The sequence below is a fragment of the Dendrobates tinctorius genome, unplaced genomic scaffold, assembly GCF_039654945.1.
Source record: "Dendrobates tinctorius isolate UK_male_01 unplaced genomic scaffold, ASM3965494v1 ptg000367l, whole genome shotgun sequence".
In the NCBI taxonomy this organism is placed as follows: Eukaryota; Metazoa; Chordata; class Amphibia; order Anura; family Dendrobatidae; genus Dendrobates; species Dendrobates tinctorius.
Window position 1 is genome coordinate 3,182,547 of NW_027362033.1, and position 16,668 is coordinate 3,199,214.

At 47.5% G+C, this 16,668-nt stretch overlaps 1 protein-coding gene across 1 annotated transcript in view; it reads left to right on the forward strand.

Annotated features, from left to right (window-relative positions):
• EBF4 (EBF family member 4) overlaps positions 1–16,254 on the forward strand; it is a 208,346-nt gene extending 192,092 nt beyond the window's left edge. Inside the window, exons 12-16 of the mRNA XM_073562825.1 lie at positions 9,248–9,313; positions 9,698–9,875; positions 13,825–14,010; positions 14,236–14,439; positions 14,629–16,254. Coding sequence (XP_073418926.1) covers positions 9,248–9,313; positions 9,698–9,875; positions 13,825–14,010; positions 14,236–14,439; positions 14,629–14,660 — 666 coding nt within the window. The 3' untranslated portion in view covers positions 14,661–16,254. The remainder of the gene's footprint in view (positions 1–9,247; positions 9,314–9,697; positions 9,876–13,824; positions 14,011–14,235; positions 14,440–14,628) is intronic.
• The last annotated feature ends 414 nt before the right edge of the window (positions 16,255–16,668 follow it).

The following is a 16,668-nucleotide window of genomic DNA, read 5'->3' on the forward strand; positions in this document are numbered from 1 at the left end:
GTACACCGACGCTTGGGTCTGCGGTCACACAGCGACACTTTGGTCTGTGGTCATACACCGACGCTTGGGTCTGTGGTCATTCACCGACGCCTGGGTTCTGTGGTCATGCACCGATGCTTGGATCTGTGGTCACACAGCGACACATGGGCTCTGTGGTCATACACCGACGCTTGGGTCTGTAGTCATACACCGGTCATACACTGATTCCTGGGCTCTGTGGTCATACACTGGCAGATAGGCTCTGTGGTCATACACCGACGCTTGGGTCTGTAGTCATACACCGGTCATACACTGATTCCTGGGCTCTGTGGTCATACACTGGCAGATAGGCTCTGTGGTCATACACTGGCAGATAGGCTCTGTGGTCATACACTGGCAGATAGGCTCTGTGGTCATACTTCGACGCTTGGCTCTGTGGTCATACACTGGCAGATAGGCTCTGTGGTCATACACCGACGCTTGGGTCTGTAGTCATACACCGGTCATACACTGATTCCTGGGCTCTGTGGTCATACACTGGCAGATAGGCTCTGTGGTCATACACCGACGCTTGGCTCTGTGGTCATACACTGGCAGATAGGCTCTAGTTCATACACCGACGCTTGGGTCTTTGGCCATATACTGGCGCCTAGGATCTGTGGTCATACACTGACGCTTGGCCTCTGTGGTCATACACCGACGCCTGGGCTCTGTGATCATACACCGACGCCTGGGCTCTGTGATCATACACCGACGCCTGGGCTCTGTGATCATACACCGACGCCTGGGCTCTGTGATCATACACCGACGCCTGGGCTCTGTGATCATACACCGACGCCTGGGCTCTGTGATCATACACCGACGCCTGGGCTCTGTGATCATACACCGACGCCTGGGCTCTGTGGTCATATACCGACGCATGGCTCTGTGGTCATGTACCAACGCTTGGGTCTGTGGTCATACACCGACGCTTGGGTCTGTGGTCATATACTGGCGCCTGGTCTCTGTGGTCATACACCTACACTTGGCTCTGTGGTCATACACCGACACTTGGCTCTGTGGTCATACACAGACGCTTGGCTCTGTGGTCATATACTGGCGCCTTGCCTCTGTGGTCATACACCGACACTTGGCTCTGTGGTCATACACCGACACTTGGCTCTGTGGTCATACACCGACGCTTGGCTCTGTGGTCATACACCGACACTTGGCTCTGTGGTCATAGACCGACACTTGGCTCTGTGGTCATACACCGACACTTGGCTCTGTGGTCATACACCGACGCTTGGCTCTGTGGTCATACACCGACGCTTGGCTCTGTGGTCATACACCGACGCTTGGCTCTGTGGTCATACACCGACGCTTGGCTCTGTGGTCATACACCGACGCTTGGCTCTGTGGTCATATACTGGTGCCTCTGCCTGGATCTGCGCCCGTGGCTTTCCCTGCAGCAGAGCGGGGGTTAGATCTGTAAGATTTCTGCCTTGTGATGAGAAGTGACCAGAGAGAGGAGTTGCAGGGAATAAAGTGGAGACAGGTCCCTAACAATGATAAATGCTTTGAGCACGGTGATGGCGACAACACCTCCCCCCCCCCCCCCCCCCCCGGTCCTCCAGTGTTTAACTCCCGGTTTGCTGGACAAGACCATTACATTATGCTATTTACTAAGGATGCAGAGAACCTGAAGCAAGAGGCCGTGAAGGGCCCCGATGTTGTCTCCAGACCAGCACACGATCTACCATTTGTGCCGATCGCGGGGCCCCGGGGCTGCACCTGAGACCCTCTAACCTCCGTGTTCCCTCCATGTGTTGGATTCTGTGTAGTGTCCTGGTATCGTCCTCAGTGGAGTCATTATTGGTCATCATTGTAATGAGCTATTGCTGGGCTCCGGATGTGACCTGTAAGGTTGTCAGGACCATGCCCGGTCCCAGAGAGCCCGATACTCAGTGTCTTTGCTATCCACCATCCCTCATGCCTCTGCTGATCCAGCAGGTATACAGTCATTGCCATCATTCCTGCCCCGGACATCAGTATTCTGTCACTACACTGACAGCACAAGATCCATCATGCACAATAGGTGAGGTCACAGCTCACCTCCTCCTCCTCCTGTACAATGACTGATAACACCTTGTGAGGAGCTGGCCTTGTTCTGAAGACTAATGGACCAATGGCCATAGAGCGGAGTCCGCGGCTCTGAGGGTGCAGACTTTTCCAGCACCGGTTACATCGATATTGTTGTCTTTTATCAGTTCATCCTCAGGAATCAACGTTTCCATTCAGTGACAGTATAAAGCAGGTACACGGATGCAGTAACACAGAGGCGCAGAGCAAGGGTTAACAAGGGTGGGCTTTAATTACCACATTAGGGGTTCTCCTCGCAGGGAGCCAACAAGGGGTTAAATAACGCCGCAGTCTCTATCAGGTTCATCCTATGGTGGCTCCGCTGTCCTTTACACGCTTGCAGTCGGATGGGTGATGGGATGCCGGTGGTGGCCGTTGGTGCATCTTCAGGCTTCCCCGCCTAACACACGGTCCCGCTTCTGGCGGCAGCGGGCGGTCACCGGTTTTGCCCGCTGAGCCATTAGTCCGTTGAGCTGCAGAGCCGAAGAGCGCAGCTCCGCACAACTCTCCACTCGGCGTGCGCTTTCCTGTGCACCCGCCAATACTTGTGCCCGCACCGCAATGCTTCACTTGGCGCCTGACTCTCTGTACGCCCGCTGGAATTTGGTCAGCCACTCCGCGACGCTTCCCTCAGCGCCCGTCTCTCTGCACACTCACTCCTACACCCGTCCTGGGTCTCTACTCTGCAGTCTGTCTCTCTCCGCGGCGCGCAGCCGGTCCCTGCTCTCTCTTCCCTGCGGTGGGAACTCTCTCCCTCTTCCCGTGACTCACCACGCCCCCTCTCTGCGGGTCATGGGTCATCTCCGTCCTCAATTTCAGAGGCGCGGTCTCAGTGGTTCGGGACCCACAGCCCGCTTTTCCTCCTTACACCCCATTCCATGGCGAGAGCTCTTTCACCAGACGTTCACGATTCTCATCTTCTGGGATGATTCATTCTCACATGAATTGATCTTGCTCATATCGGGTGGGAGGCGCTCCAGCCGACATCCCGTACTGATCGCCGTAATCAGGGTTGACCCATGGGAGGTGCGGAGCTACTGTGGTCCAGTGGATGGCGCTGTTCGCGTATAGTTACTCAGTCTCTCCCATCCATCTCGCCTCAACAGTAAGCAGAGGGAGAGGAGCCTGAGGCCGGACAGGAGATCGGTAATCAAGGATCTCTGCCATTCCCTGGTTGTCCAGGCACTCTGGTTGGGGATAGTAGACCCAATGGAGTCAGCACAGGGTTCTCACACAGGTGATGGAACGTTTCTCATTCTTTGAGGAGGGTGTGAACACTTCTGCCCATCTTGGGCACTGATTCCAGTAAGGGAGAACAAAAAGTCACATGTCTCGTCAGGGAGTTGTTGGAGTGATGTTGAGGATCTAGGATGAGGTTCTGGAGCCATGGATGGCTGGCCTATGGAGTCTTCGAGATCGGTTGCCAGCTGGGCTGGTTCCTCTGCTACGGCTGAGGGATCTGTCATCTGGATTTAAGGAACTTTCTTAAGGATTGTTTCTCCTGGAGACATGGACGTCGGTTGTGTTATTTGTTGTATGGAGGAGCCTGGACTGTGACTACAGACTATACTGACGGGAGATCCGAAATCTGTGGGCCAACCAAAAGTTGGGAGACAGTGAGTATCGCCTGGTACAGGGGCAGTGGGACTATCGGCTCCGGGGAGGGGACCTTGTGGACTGAGGACATTGTATTTTGGCCATCTATCTGGATTTGTTGTAAAACCATGGATGTAAGGAATAAGAATAATTGTATTGTCAACCTGCCTAGGTGATTACAACCCACAACCTCAGATCTTCACACACATCTGCATACAGCAGAGCATATAACAGAGGATCCACCAATCACAATAGGTGATGTCACAGCTCACCTCCTCCTGCACAATGATTGATAGCATCTCTATACATTATACAGGATATAACACAGGATCCACAATAGATGATGTCACAGCTCACCTCCTCCTCCTGTACAGTGTCTGATAACTCCTCTATATACAGCAGATAACACAAGATCCACAATAGCTGATGTCACAGCTCACCGCCTCCTCCTGTACAATGTCTGATAACACCTCTATATACAGGTGATAACACAGGATCCACCCTTCACAATAGGTGACGTCACAGCTCACCTCCTCCTGTTAGTGTCTGATCTCACCTCTGTGCCTGAGCTCCTATAACTTCACTCACCGCATCATCAGATTAGTGGTGCTCTGTGTAATCACCGTTAAGTGAAGGTGCGGCTCCTGAGAGCCGGCAAGGAGGCAGCGGCTGTGACTGCAGCTTGTGGTGTGTCTAGAGTATAGATACAATATTACATTACAGCTGTGTGCTCCACATCTCCTGCTCCAGGATAATCACTCTGGGGTCAATAATTTCACATTACACATAATCCACTTTTTACATTATGACCATCAAAGAAGTGGTTACTAAGTAGATTGGGCCCTAAGTGAAGGCGCCGCACCCCGCTCCCTGCGGACATTGATGAATACAATTAGCGGCTGATTGAGGCGTCGAGCTCAGCCTCGGTGTGATCTTCGATTGATAGGACTGAGACGGAAGAAGTAATGGAAGTCTAATGTATCGTCTTATGCGATGAGTGCGCGCCGGGGGGTGGGAAGGAAAGCTGAAGTACTTAAAGAGGGGTAATGAAATAAGCACGGCAGGATATAGATGGATCTGAGGCTTCAAGGTTGTGATCAGAGATCAAAAGTACAAATGAAGACGCCCAGGAAAGTAGAAGTTCTTGGTCCGCCAGACCTGAACGGAATCACAACCTCCAACGTGTGGACTTTTTGACAGAATAACCCATTAAATGAAAACTCCGCCTTATTGAATCTTCGCAGTTGGACCTGAAGGACCAAATGGTCTTTATGACTGGTCAAGTTGAGTTTGAATTTCCCTTTAGAACAGTAGATGGAATCCGAGTCATTGCCATTCCAGGGTTGTAGATCTTTGAAGGGTCCTTCTAGAGCTCATGAGTAATTTAGGGACCCACCTAGAAATATGATGTGATTACAGAGAAGGGTACAGATCCCACACAAATTTATTTATGGCCTTGAGGTCACATCACACACTCGCTCATCGCCTCCTGGTATCGACACACTCAACCACAAACCGGTGATTAGATGGTTCCCCCATTCTTGTGTATAAGCCAGGAGAATAGTGACCCAACGAGGTAAGTCTGAATTTCAAGTCCCCACTCTGAGGTCAGTCTATAGCTCAAAGATTAAAGCTCACCTGTTGTTCCAGGTGACGGTCCAGAACAAACTGCCATGGTCATGTAGATGAGGAATATCATTGTTCCTGCCATCATATAACATTCATACAGTTTTCACCTCTGCAAGCTCTTTCTTTTTCACTTGTTTGTGAGCTAGTGGGTGGAGCCTACCTTCTATGATGTCCAATATACATTAGCCCGAGACATGAGGGATTCCTGCTCTCATGTCTTTATGCAGCACATGTTCAGAAGCAGCAGCATGGAAGACATTATACAGCAGTACTGGGCAGTGTAGCTGAGAATTCAGCACTAGAGTGAGATAAACATTTACCAGGTGCAGCAGCATGGAGGACATTATACAGCAGTACTGGGCAGTGTAGCTGAGAATTCAGCACTAGAGTGAGATAAACATTTACCAGGTGCAGCAGCTTGGAAGACATTATGCAGCAGTACTGGGCAGTGTAGCTGAGAATTAACACTAGAGTGAGATAAACATTTACCAGGTGCAGCAGCTTTGAAGACATTATACAGCAGTACTGGCCAGTGTAGCTGAGAATTCAGCACTAGAGTGAGATAAACAATTACCAGGTGCAGCAGCATGGAGGACATTATACAGCAGTACTGGGCAGTGTAGCTGAGAATTCAGCACTAGAGTGAGTCAGTGAGATAAACATTTACCAGGTGCAGCAGCTTGGAAGACATTATGCAGCAGTACTGGGCAGTGTAGCTGGGAATTAAGCACTAGAGTGAGATAAACATTTACCAGGTGCAGCAGCTTGGAAGACATTATACAGCAGTACTGGCCAGTGTAGCTGAGAATTCAGCACTAGAGTGAGAGAAACATTTACCAGGTGCAGCAGCATGGAGGACATTATACAGCAGTACTGGGCAGTGTAGCGGAGAATTCAGCACTAGAGTGAGATAAACATTTACCAGGTGCAGCAGCATGGAGGACATTATACAGCAATACTGAGCAGTGTAGCTGAGAATTCAGCAAAAGAGTGAGATAAACACCAGGTGCAGCAGCATGGAGGACATTTGTGGGGAAACGGGTGGGTCGGCGGGCGCCGAAGTCCACTAGCCAGAACCGCATGAATCAGGGATCATCCCGCCTAACGCCCACTCTCCAGTTAACGTGGGCGTAACTCAGACAACGCAGCATGAGGGTAAAATAGTGTGGCAATGCTTTATTCCATAAGATGGTGCCCCTGATAGAGTCTCAACCTTCCGCTGACCCGCCGGGATAATGGCAGATGTTACGTCCGATTTCCCAGGGTCAGCTACCCCACCTGTGCCACACACACACAGAGGAGGTAGCGACAAGCATAGGGAGATGACAGTCCATAGAGTCCGTACAAGGTCCAAAGCCAGTTGACACGAGAGTCACCACCTGGCTTATCCGAACATCTCCATGGAGCCAGGCGACTAGCTGGTCCCAATCCTGGCTTTCTCCAAACGGTTCCATGGTTCAGCGATGCTCAATGGAGCAGATCTGTATTCTTCCATATGGAGCCAAAAACCCCTAGGTTGTTTCCTATAGAATCATAGATCCGTGTCCCTCGTGATGGAGCCATGATGAATTGGCTGCTGTCCTGTCTCTCGTCCGTTGGGTGTTTTTCAGAATGTCCGGCTGTGTTGCTTTCTCCCAGTCTCTCTGTCTCTTTATACAGAAGCATGTAACCTATTTTAAGATTTAACCAGTGTCTTTCAGTCCACCCAAACAGATAAGGAGAAGAATGGTGACCACCACGTTGCCTTATTTGATTATGTAATCTGCTTGCATAGATTTTTCTCCTCTGTTTTAAAAATCAACAAACTATCTGGGTTAGACATTGTATAATTAGCAAATCAGCAGACCTCACTATTCATCAAGGATAAGAGCACACTATGTTATATCAAATATTAGCTAACAAATCTATATTGCAGGCTAACACAAACAAAAGTCTGTTTTCTTAACCAAACAGAAATCAACACTTAAATCCAAAAGCATACAGATAAAAAGTCAATTCTTCTTGTTTTGCTTAAAATAGTCATCTGAGTAATTAAGATATAATCCAGTTTCTTCACAACATTCTACAGCAGTACTGAGCATTGTAGCTGAGGATTTTGCACTAGAGTGAGATAAACATCAGGTACAGCAGCATGGAGAACACTCTACAGAAGTGCTTAGCATTGTAGCTGAGAATTCAGCACTTGAGTGAGATAAACATTTGCCAGGAGAACGTTCTACAGCAGTCCTGAACAGTGTAGCGAGAATTCAGCACAAGAGTGAGATAAACACCAGGTGCAGCAGCTTGCTGAACATTCTACAGCAGTACTGAGCAGTGTAGCTGAGAGTAGAGCACTAGATTGAGATAAACACCAGGTGCCTCAGCATGGTAGAACATTCTACAGCAGTACTGGGCAGTGCATCTGAGAAATCAGCACTAGAGTGAGACAAACACTTACAAGGTTCGGCACCAAGCAATTATGCAGCAGTACTGAGAAGTGTAGGTGTGAATCCAGTATTGGGGTAAAATAAAACACTTACTAGAAAGTCAGCTCTAATCTGATACCTCAGTAAGCTGGCAGTCCATGTTGTCTTAAGAAGGGCAGATTTTAGCATTTTGTTTTTAGAATGGATGACTCTGTTAGAAAGAGAAGTGGTGTGTAAGGGGAGAAAGCAGCATGTTTCTCTTTTAAAGTATATTGCAAAGATTGTATTATTGATTTATGCAAGGTTTTTTGAAACAACAGTGACCATTTAAGCTGTAGATAAAGTTCTACTGGTCTTCACCTTGAGGTCTACAGTATATGTGGGTTGAGATAAGCTGGGTTCCCACTCTGAGGTCGCCCTGGAAGATTAAGGTCTGCCGGTCCCCAGTCTGAGGTCTACAAGCCGGTTGAGATACAATGGGTCCCCACTCTGAGGTCACTCTGTAGATCTATTGGTACCCACATGAGGTCACCATTCTAAGATCTGCTGGTCTCACTCTGAGGTCTAGAAGCAGGTTGAGATACAATGGGTCTCACTCTGAGGTCACTCTGTAGGTCAAGGTCTATTGGTACCCACATGAGGTCACCATTCTAAGATCTGCTGATCTCATGCTGAGGTCTAGAAGCAGGTTGAGATACAATGGGTCTTACTCTGAGGTCACTCTGTAGATTAAGGTCTATTGGTGCCCACGTGAGGTGAGTTCACCATTCTAAGATCTGCTGGTCTCACTCTGAGGTCTAGAAGCAGGTTGAGATACAATGGGTCTCACTCTGAGGTCACTCTGTAGATCAAGGTCTATTGGTGCCCACGTGAGGTGAGGTCACCATACAGATTAAGGTCTGCTGGTCCCCACTCTGAGGTCACTCTGTAGATCAAGGTCTATTGGTGCCCACGTGAGGTGAGGTCACCATACAGATTAAGGTCTGCTGGTCCCCACTCTGAGGTCACTCTGTAGATCAAGGTCTATTGGTGCCCACGTGAGGTGAGGTCACCATACAGATTAAGGTCTGGTGGTCCCCACTCTGAGGTCACTCTGTAGATCAAGGTCTATTGGTGCCCACGTGAGGTGAGGTCACCATACAGATTAAGGTCTGCTGGTCCCCACTCTGAGGTCACTCTGTAGATCAAGGTCTATTGGTGCCCACGTGAGGTGAGGTCACCATACAGATTAAGGTCTGCTGGTCCCCACTGTGAGGTCACTCTGTAGATCAAGGTCTATTGGTGCCCACGTGAGGTGAGGTCACCATACAGATTAAGGTCTGCTGGTCCCCACTCTGAGGTCACTCTGTAGATCAAGGTCTATTGGTGCCCACGTGAGGTGAGGTCACCATACAGATTAAGGTCTGCTGGTCCCCATTCTGAGGTCACTCTGTAGATCAAGGTCTATTGCTCTTTAACTTTCCAATTGTTTTTAACTAAAGCCATGTTAATCAACCTCACTCTACTCTTGTCTTCAGGAGGTCTTGTTAAAGAGAGCAGCTGACCTGGTGGAAGCATTATATGGAATGCCGCACAATAACCAGGTAAATCTGTGATTGAGTGAAAGCATTATGGGTCTTTCTTACTCAAGGGCCGAGTTTGTTCCCCATCAGTGGTCACAATCATCTGGTTCAAGCTAGGATGAAATGAAATTGCTGGCAATTATCACTTGTGGAGGACTGCAGATGTTGAGGCACTGTCACCTGTACCTATAGACATTATCAGTCGGTTCCATCCAGATTTTTAGGATCTATGCACATACACCTAATAGGTATGGCCAGATGTATCCTGAAGTCCATTGAGTACCCTGATTTTCTTCTTCTTTAGGAGTTCATTTTTGACCATCATTGAGCAGTTGTAATCTATCTAGGTGTAAACCTCTGACATAATGATACACAATTAACATCAGACCTTTTTTATTCCCCCAGGATATTATTCTAAAAAGAGTTGCAGACATTGCTGAAGCCCTGTACTGCGTACCCCGAAACTCCAACCAGCTCTCCTCACTAACCACCAACCATCCCCATACTGGCATGATGGGCATCAACACGTTTGGAAGTCAGCTGGCCATCAATATTGCCGAATCTTCCCAGAATTCTGATCAAGGTAAAGAAAGCAGAAGAGCTTTATCCCATAACCACTCACTGATGATGATATTCACTCCTCAACATTGAAATTTCAGTATGTGACGACACCTCATTTAATCTTAATTATGCCAGACACATAATTTCAGTAGGCAGGGAGACATAGAACATTGTCTTAATGTTGACTGTAGAATTTGTGTTTTTCTTCTGTGGGTGAAGAACCATAGACTGTTGTGATATGAATCTGAATGTTGGCCCTGGAAATGGATGTTTGTGAGTTTTTGAATGGCTGTTGTTTACCTCTTATATCAGCTTTTACAGTTGTTGTGTTACTGTCTTTGGAGGACAGGGATCACTGAACAATCGATATTTGCTAATATATTGATTAGCCATTGTATAAGTCCATGTAGCTTGTTTACCTGCAAACTATGCAGATTGATTATATACTTAAACAATGAGAGTTATTCTCATCCCACTTCCCCTCTAACCTGTGGATGATGTCGTGAACCACAGATGTGGATATAAAATGGGATTACAATCCTTAAGCAAAAACAAAAGGAAAAGACTCTACAAAATTACAGCCAGGACACCATGGCTCCATAAAGAGAGACTCTACAGAACTACAGCCAAGGCGCCATGGCACCATCAACGGGAATACAGATTTGACATTCTAAAGGATGTCAGCTTAAAGGACCTCGGCCCTAGCGGAAGGAATACAGATTTGCTCCATTGACCATCAATGAACCCATGGATGCATTTAGGGAAGCCAGGTTTGGAACCCTCCGTCACCTGGTCCCATTTTTGCATCTGGAGAAGCAAATGCAAATTGGGACCCACTGGTCATCTGGCCCCATTTATGCATTTGGAGAAGCCAGCATTGGGACCCACCGGTCATCTGGCCCCATTTATGCATTTGGAGAAGCCAGCATTGGGACCCACCAGTCATCTGGCACCATATAGAAGTTCAGAGAAGCCAAGTTGTACCCTCCAGTCACCTGACCCATGGATGCATTTTGGGATAGCTAGGATTGGAACACACCGGTCACCTGACCCCATGGAGACGGTCGGAGAAGCCAAGTTGTGACCATCCATTCATCTGGCCATGTGCCTCAATGTCATTACCTCCACTCTGTGGTTAAAGCAGGGTGCCACTGATGGGGATAGTCAACCCCCAAAGTCGGAGCTGCTCTACTCCCGGCGACTCATTGGAAGGATTTGGCTCTGTACTTTGTACCGCCTTGGGTATTTGCTGGGACTGTTCTATAAGTTATTGCCTGTTGGTTCAATAAAGTATCGCCACACTGTTTTACCCTCATCCTGTGTTGTCTGAGTAGTATTCTGCCCCATGGGTAAGGTGTGCGGGCGTTTCAGTGGGATAAGCTCTGGTCCATGCGGTTTCAGACCATTGGACAAGAGCAGCCACTGATCCTCCGGTTATTGCACTTAGTGGCAGCGGTGGAATACTACTTAGCCCGGAAGATCTGAGGGAGCTGCAGTGGACTTGTGAAACCATAGGTGAGGCATACACAGCAGGTTTCAGACGCCAGCAGGTCCAAGCCCATCGGCTCGGCCTTGTGAAGAATACCAGAGTGAATGTGTGGCGCTCCTGAGGGTCCAGTCGCCACAGAGGTACTGCACCTCATCCAGAGGTGTGGTATCCCACCCTTAGGTAAGGAGGGAGCACCACGCAGGACTCTTAACACTCGCACCCAACACACACCAGGCTGGCTAGGAAAGGGTGTTGGGGAGTTAGTGATGAAGGTAGGTAGAAGGGGAGGAGCTTAGGAAGTGGAGTGATAGAGGACATCCAATCAGTGAAAGAGAGGTGACAGTGGGAGGAGCTAGTCCTGAGGTAAATAGATTGTTCTAGAAAGAGGCAGTCTGTGGCAGGACAGCGGAAGAGCAGAACTGACGTGAGAGCAGTGAGGGTGAGAGAAGGGAGAAACATCTTGAATACGCTCCTAGACAGGAAAGAAGGGATCCTTGGGGCACGAATAGTGCGGAAAGCCATCTGTGGGGCCTGTGTCCAGACGTGGAAGGACCAGGCCACAGTGAGGGAGCCGGCCCCTAAGTCTAGTGGAGAAAAACAAACGAGGCTCAGCTAGAAAGCTGAAGGCTGAGGTAATTTCAGGTGCCAAAGGAGTAAAATCCAGAATTTTCTTTATCTATTTAATTAAAATACAAGCATTGCTGCTATAGTCATCATTGCGGTTTTTACCCTGACATGGGATAGCCGCACAGAGAGTGCCCAGGAGGTTCTGTACGCGTTTCGAGCGGTATACGCTCTTAGACTCAGATTCAAATACATCCATGCTTGTATTTTAATGAAATAAATAAAGAAAATTCTGGATTTTACTCCTTGAGCTGGACTTTCCTTTTTCTATGAAGTATTCCAAGACGTCCTAGTGGAGACGTGTCCTTGCTTGGACCTTGCTGCAGCATCAATGAGGGGTGAGCTGAACTAAATCCTGATTCCAGCAATGTGATGATGCAGTATTTAATCTTAATTATGCCCATCATATAATTTCAATAGGTCAGGAGACTTAGGCTATTGTCTGAACGTTGACTATTGAATTGATGTATTTTTCTTCGGTGGGTCAAGAACCATAGACTTCTGTCATACGAGTCCAAACGTTGTCTCTGGAAATTGATGCTTGTGTATTGTTGAATGCCTGCTGTTTACCTCTTTTATCAGTTCCTACAGTTATTATGTTACTATCTTTGGAGAACTGGAAGCAGGGTCATTGAACAATCGATGGTTGACAATATGTTGATTGACTGTTGTGTGTGGGATCCTGTACCTTGTTGACTTGAAAAACAGAGGGGGTACAAACTATGCAAATTGATTAAATACTCAAACATTGAGAGTTAATTTCATTCCCCCCCCCCCCGACTGTTGGATGATGATCTGAACTACAGATGTGGGTGTAAAAGAGGATTGCTATCCTTCTGCAAAAACAAACTATAAAATTAAAGCCAGGACACCATGGCTCCATAAAGAGAGACTCTACAGAACTACAGTCAAAGCACCATGGCACCATCAAGGGGAACACAGATTTGACATTCTACAGCATGCTAGCTTAAAAAACCTCTGCACTAGCTGGAGGAATACAGTTCTGCTCCATTGACCATCACTAATCCTATGGATGCATTTGGGAAAGCCAGGATTGGGACCCACCGGCAACCTGGTCTCATGGAGATGTTCGGAGAAGACAGGTTGTGACCCTCCAGAAACCTATCATGGAGAAGAGCAAGAGGGTAATGGAGGCTGGAATTGGTGTCCATCTACTTCAGCGATGAGTCCCGCTTTTGTTTTCGTGCAATAATAGTCGTAGATTGGTTAGGACATCATGTTGGCAACACTATGCAGATTGTGACAAAGGAACATCACATCGGTCCTACTCCTGGATTATGGTGCGGGGGGGAAATTATGAATGGTACCGGACCCCTCCAGCTTTTATTCTATATGAGCAAATAGCTCGGCGTCACATTGATTTCTTGGTGGAACTCGTGGTGCGAGTATTTTTCCAAAGTGTCACACAAACTGTTCTTCAATTCATAAGCACAAGGCCACAAAGGGAGCTGCCAGCAATGGTTCCTGATTGTACAATCAGCGGCTGAACCTTCCTCAGACGACCATTAATAACCTCAGTGATAGCAGCTGAGGCCGGAGGTGCCGGGATTTCTGCATGAGGCGCTGGAGGCCAGTGCTGGATGTGCTTTAGTTTCTGCACGAGGGTCAAGCTCCAGACTGAAGAAATCCAGAGGTTGTGATCATGTTGTTTCCATTTTTTCATCATTTGAGTATCAGTAGCCTCTTCATTCTGTGATTTCCACAATTTCACAAGTTTTCCTCCTTGGTGATCCGATTTAATTTCTGTGGATTGTCTACATAGAGCTATGGACCTTGGCCAGCTCTGTCAGGTTTTGATTTTTCTTCCCCGAGGTAATTTATATTCCTTCTCTTTCAGGTTACGTTAGGAACACAAGTAGTGTCTCTCCACGAGGCTACGTACCCAGCTCAACCCCTCAGCAGTCCAATTATAACACCATCACGTCAAGCATGAACGGCTATGCAGGAAGTGGGATGACCAGTCTGGGAGTACCGGCCTCTCCGAACTTCCTTAATGGCTCCACTGCCAATTCTCCATATGCAAGTGAGTGCAGCAGAGCCCTATCAACAGCTTTCTGGTTATCACGGGATTGTGTCCAAAAGACTAAATGGCATCAAAACATCATCTCTAGAATTAATGGCTGATAGTAAGGATGATGCCCCACTACTTTGCCATCAGTGTAGACCACTGGGCAGGGATTCCACATGAACATGACATATTTTATATGCCTGCACTTTTTTTCACTACGTTTTCCCTATTTTCCCTCAGTTATGCCCGCAAGTCCCCCTTTGGGAGCCTCATCCATTACACTTCCATCCAGTGCAAACTCAGCCACTCCTGCCGGCGTCTTCTCTTTCTCCCCCGTCAATATGATTTCTGCTGTCAAGCAGAAGAGCGCTTTTGCACCCGTGGTGAGACCTCAGAACTCCCCACCACCTACCTGTACCAGCTCCAGTGCGAACAGTCTTCAAGGTAAGTGACACCAATGGCTGGCCATCGTTACTTGAGCCATGTATTGGAGAGTGGGACTGTGAGTGTGGCATTATGCCGGGGACATCTTATTTCTTCTGGAAAGTTGACTTGACTTGCTCGTGTGACATGTAGGAGTTATGAGATCTCCTTGGTGTAAATATCAATTCCCTTGTCTTTCTTTCCTTCCAGCCATGACCGGCCTCATTGTGCCACCAATGTAGAATGCTTCTCTTGTGATCATTGACTCATTATATCCTGGATTCTCCATAACTTCTGGTGACATGGATGTGGATCTTTGGAATTGGTCATTGGATTTACAGTGAAACCTTGATGGTGATCCAAGAGGTTTTCTATGTTACCATGAAGTATCCAAGAGAAATTACTTTCCTCCATCAACCCCTTTTTCATGTGAAGGATGAACACTCGTACACGGAAGAAGACATGAGGTGCCTTCCCAGCTCTTCTTTCGATAGGGGACTATTCTACATGTTGGACCAAACAATTTCTTCCTACGTAGCTGGTGATGGACCATTTCCTACTAAAGTTAGCCTGAACTCATCTCTTATGGACTACTTTTCCCAAATGCACTGCCAAGTTTACCCTTCGAAATGTGGTGACATTGAGATCAGCTGGAGAACCTGATTAAATGTGCGGAATATCAAGATGGTGTTGACTTTTGGATATTTCATCTCCTCTTCAAAACCTTTTAACATAGGAATGATCTTTTCACCTCCCCGTCCCGTCTAACAAATCTTTTTAATGTGCAATTGATATGGTGTCGACCTCCATGGTGAAGGGTGGAGGAGCAATGTTTTATACTGCACTTTCTATACATTGTGGACATGATAGACATTCTCCAAGTTGCTTTTTTTAAATTATGTGAATACTTTTCCCATCTCTTATGTAATCCCGTCTGATAGAACGATGTCCACCGTGCCCTAGTAGAAGTACAGAGATGACTGACTGATACTTGGACCGTTCATCATATGTTGCGTCCTTCACCTGATGGCGTTGAGCCTCAATGTCCAGAACATGAGTTGTGATGATCCTGACTCAGTGGCCTTAGGTACAAGATTTAGGTTAGAGCCATAAAGTGGTGATCTTAGAACCAGAGGAAGGTGATAGACTCTACATTATTTATACCCCACTATTTATTCATGAGCCCGAGATAGACCATGAAGTCCGATCATGTTCTAGATAGCCCTTAGAGGGTTTTGGATAACTCCTTGCCACCTGGCCGATGTTATGCACTTTTCTTTCTCCGCTTTCCTTGTAACCTGAGGAGCTGAATCTCTCATGAACTTATTTTATCTTTTCTGTTTTATTAATTTATTTTATTTTCAGTAGAATTCAGATTTAAGATCCCTTCTCCTTTTGAATCCCCAACTATCAGATGATTCCCGTGGGTCCGGTTCTCTGGATCTCAATTATGAGCAGATATTACGGTGACCAAAGATCTGCTCTTGGCAAGTCCCTTTGAGACCTCTATGCCACAATGGCCCTGACGGACAGAGTTTGGATGGGTCTATAATCCATCGTCCATAACTTTGGGAGAAGATACAATTTCACGGACGAGAGCCATCAGAAGGTGGTCACATGATGGAAGCTGTCTACCGGTTTGTCCAGAAATGTGGACAGTAACCTTGATCATTTCTACCCAAAGTCACAGTAAAATGTTTCATATTTTCAATACTTTCTGGGGAAGATTTGCCGTTTTTTCTCTCACTGCTTTAACACAATTAATGAGATCCAGACGTGGAATGTGGACTGTAAAATAATATTGGTAACGTAATAAACGCGTTCATCATAGTCTTATTACAGACTGGTTTTATGATGTTTAATGGCGTCTCTACTGTTATAATATGTGCTTGATGGTGGAGTGGAGGCGCAAGATCCCACAGCACAGAGCGAGAGGGAAATGTCTCGGGGTGACACCTGTGATGACACCATCAGGTAGAAAGGTCCGCCATGAGGTCAATGATGGAGTATTAAAGCAGGGTGGAAGGAGTGTGCGGATACAGCACAGGGAGTGTACACGTAGGATACGGGGAGTGTGCGGATACAGCACAGGGAGTGTACACGTAGGATACGGGGAGTGTGCGGATACAGCACAGGGAGTGTCCAAGTGGGATATGGGGAGTGTGTGGATACAGCACAGAGAGTGTACACGTAGGATACGGGGAGTGTGGGGATACAGCACAGGGAGTGTACACGTAGGATACGGGGAGT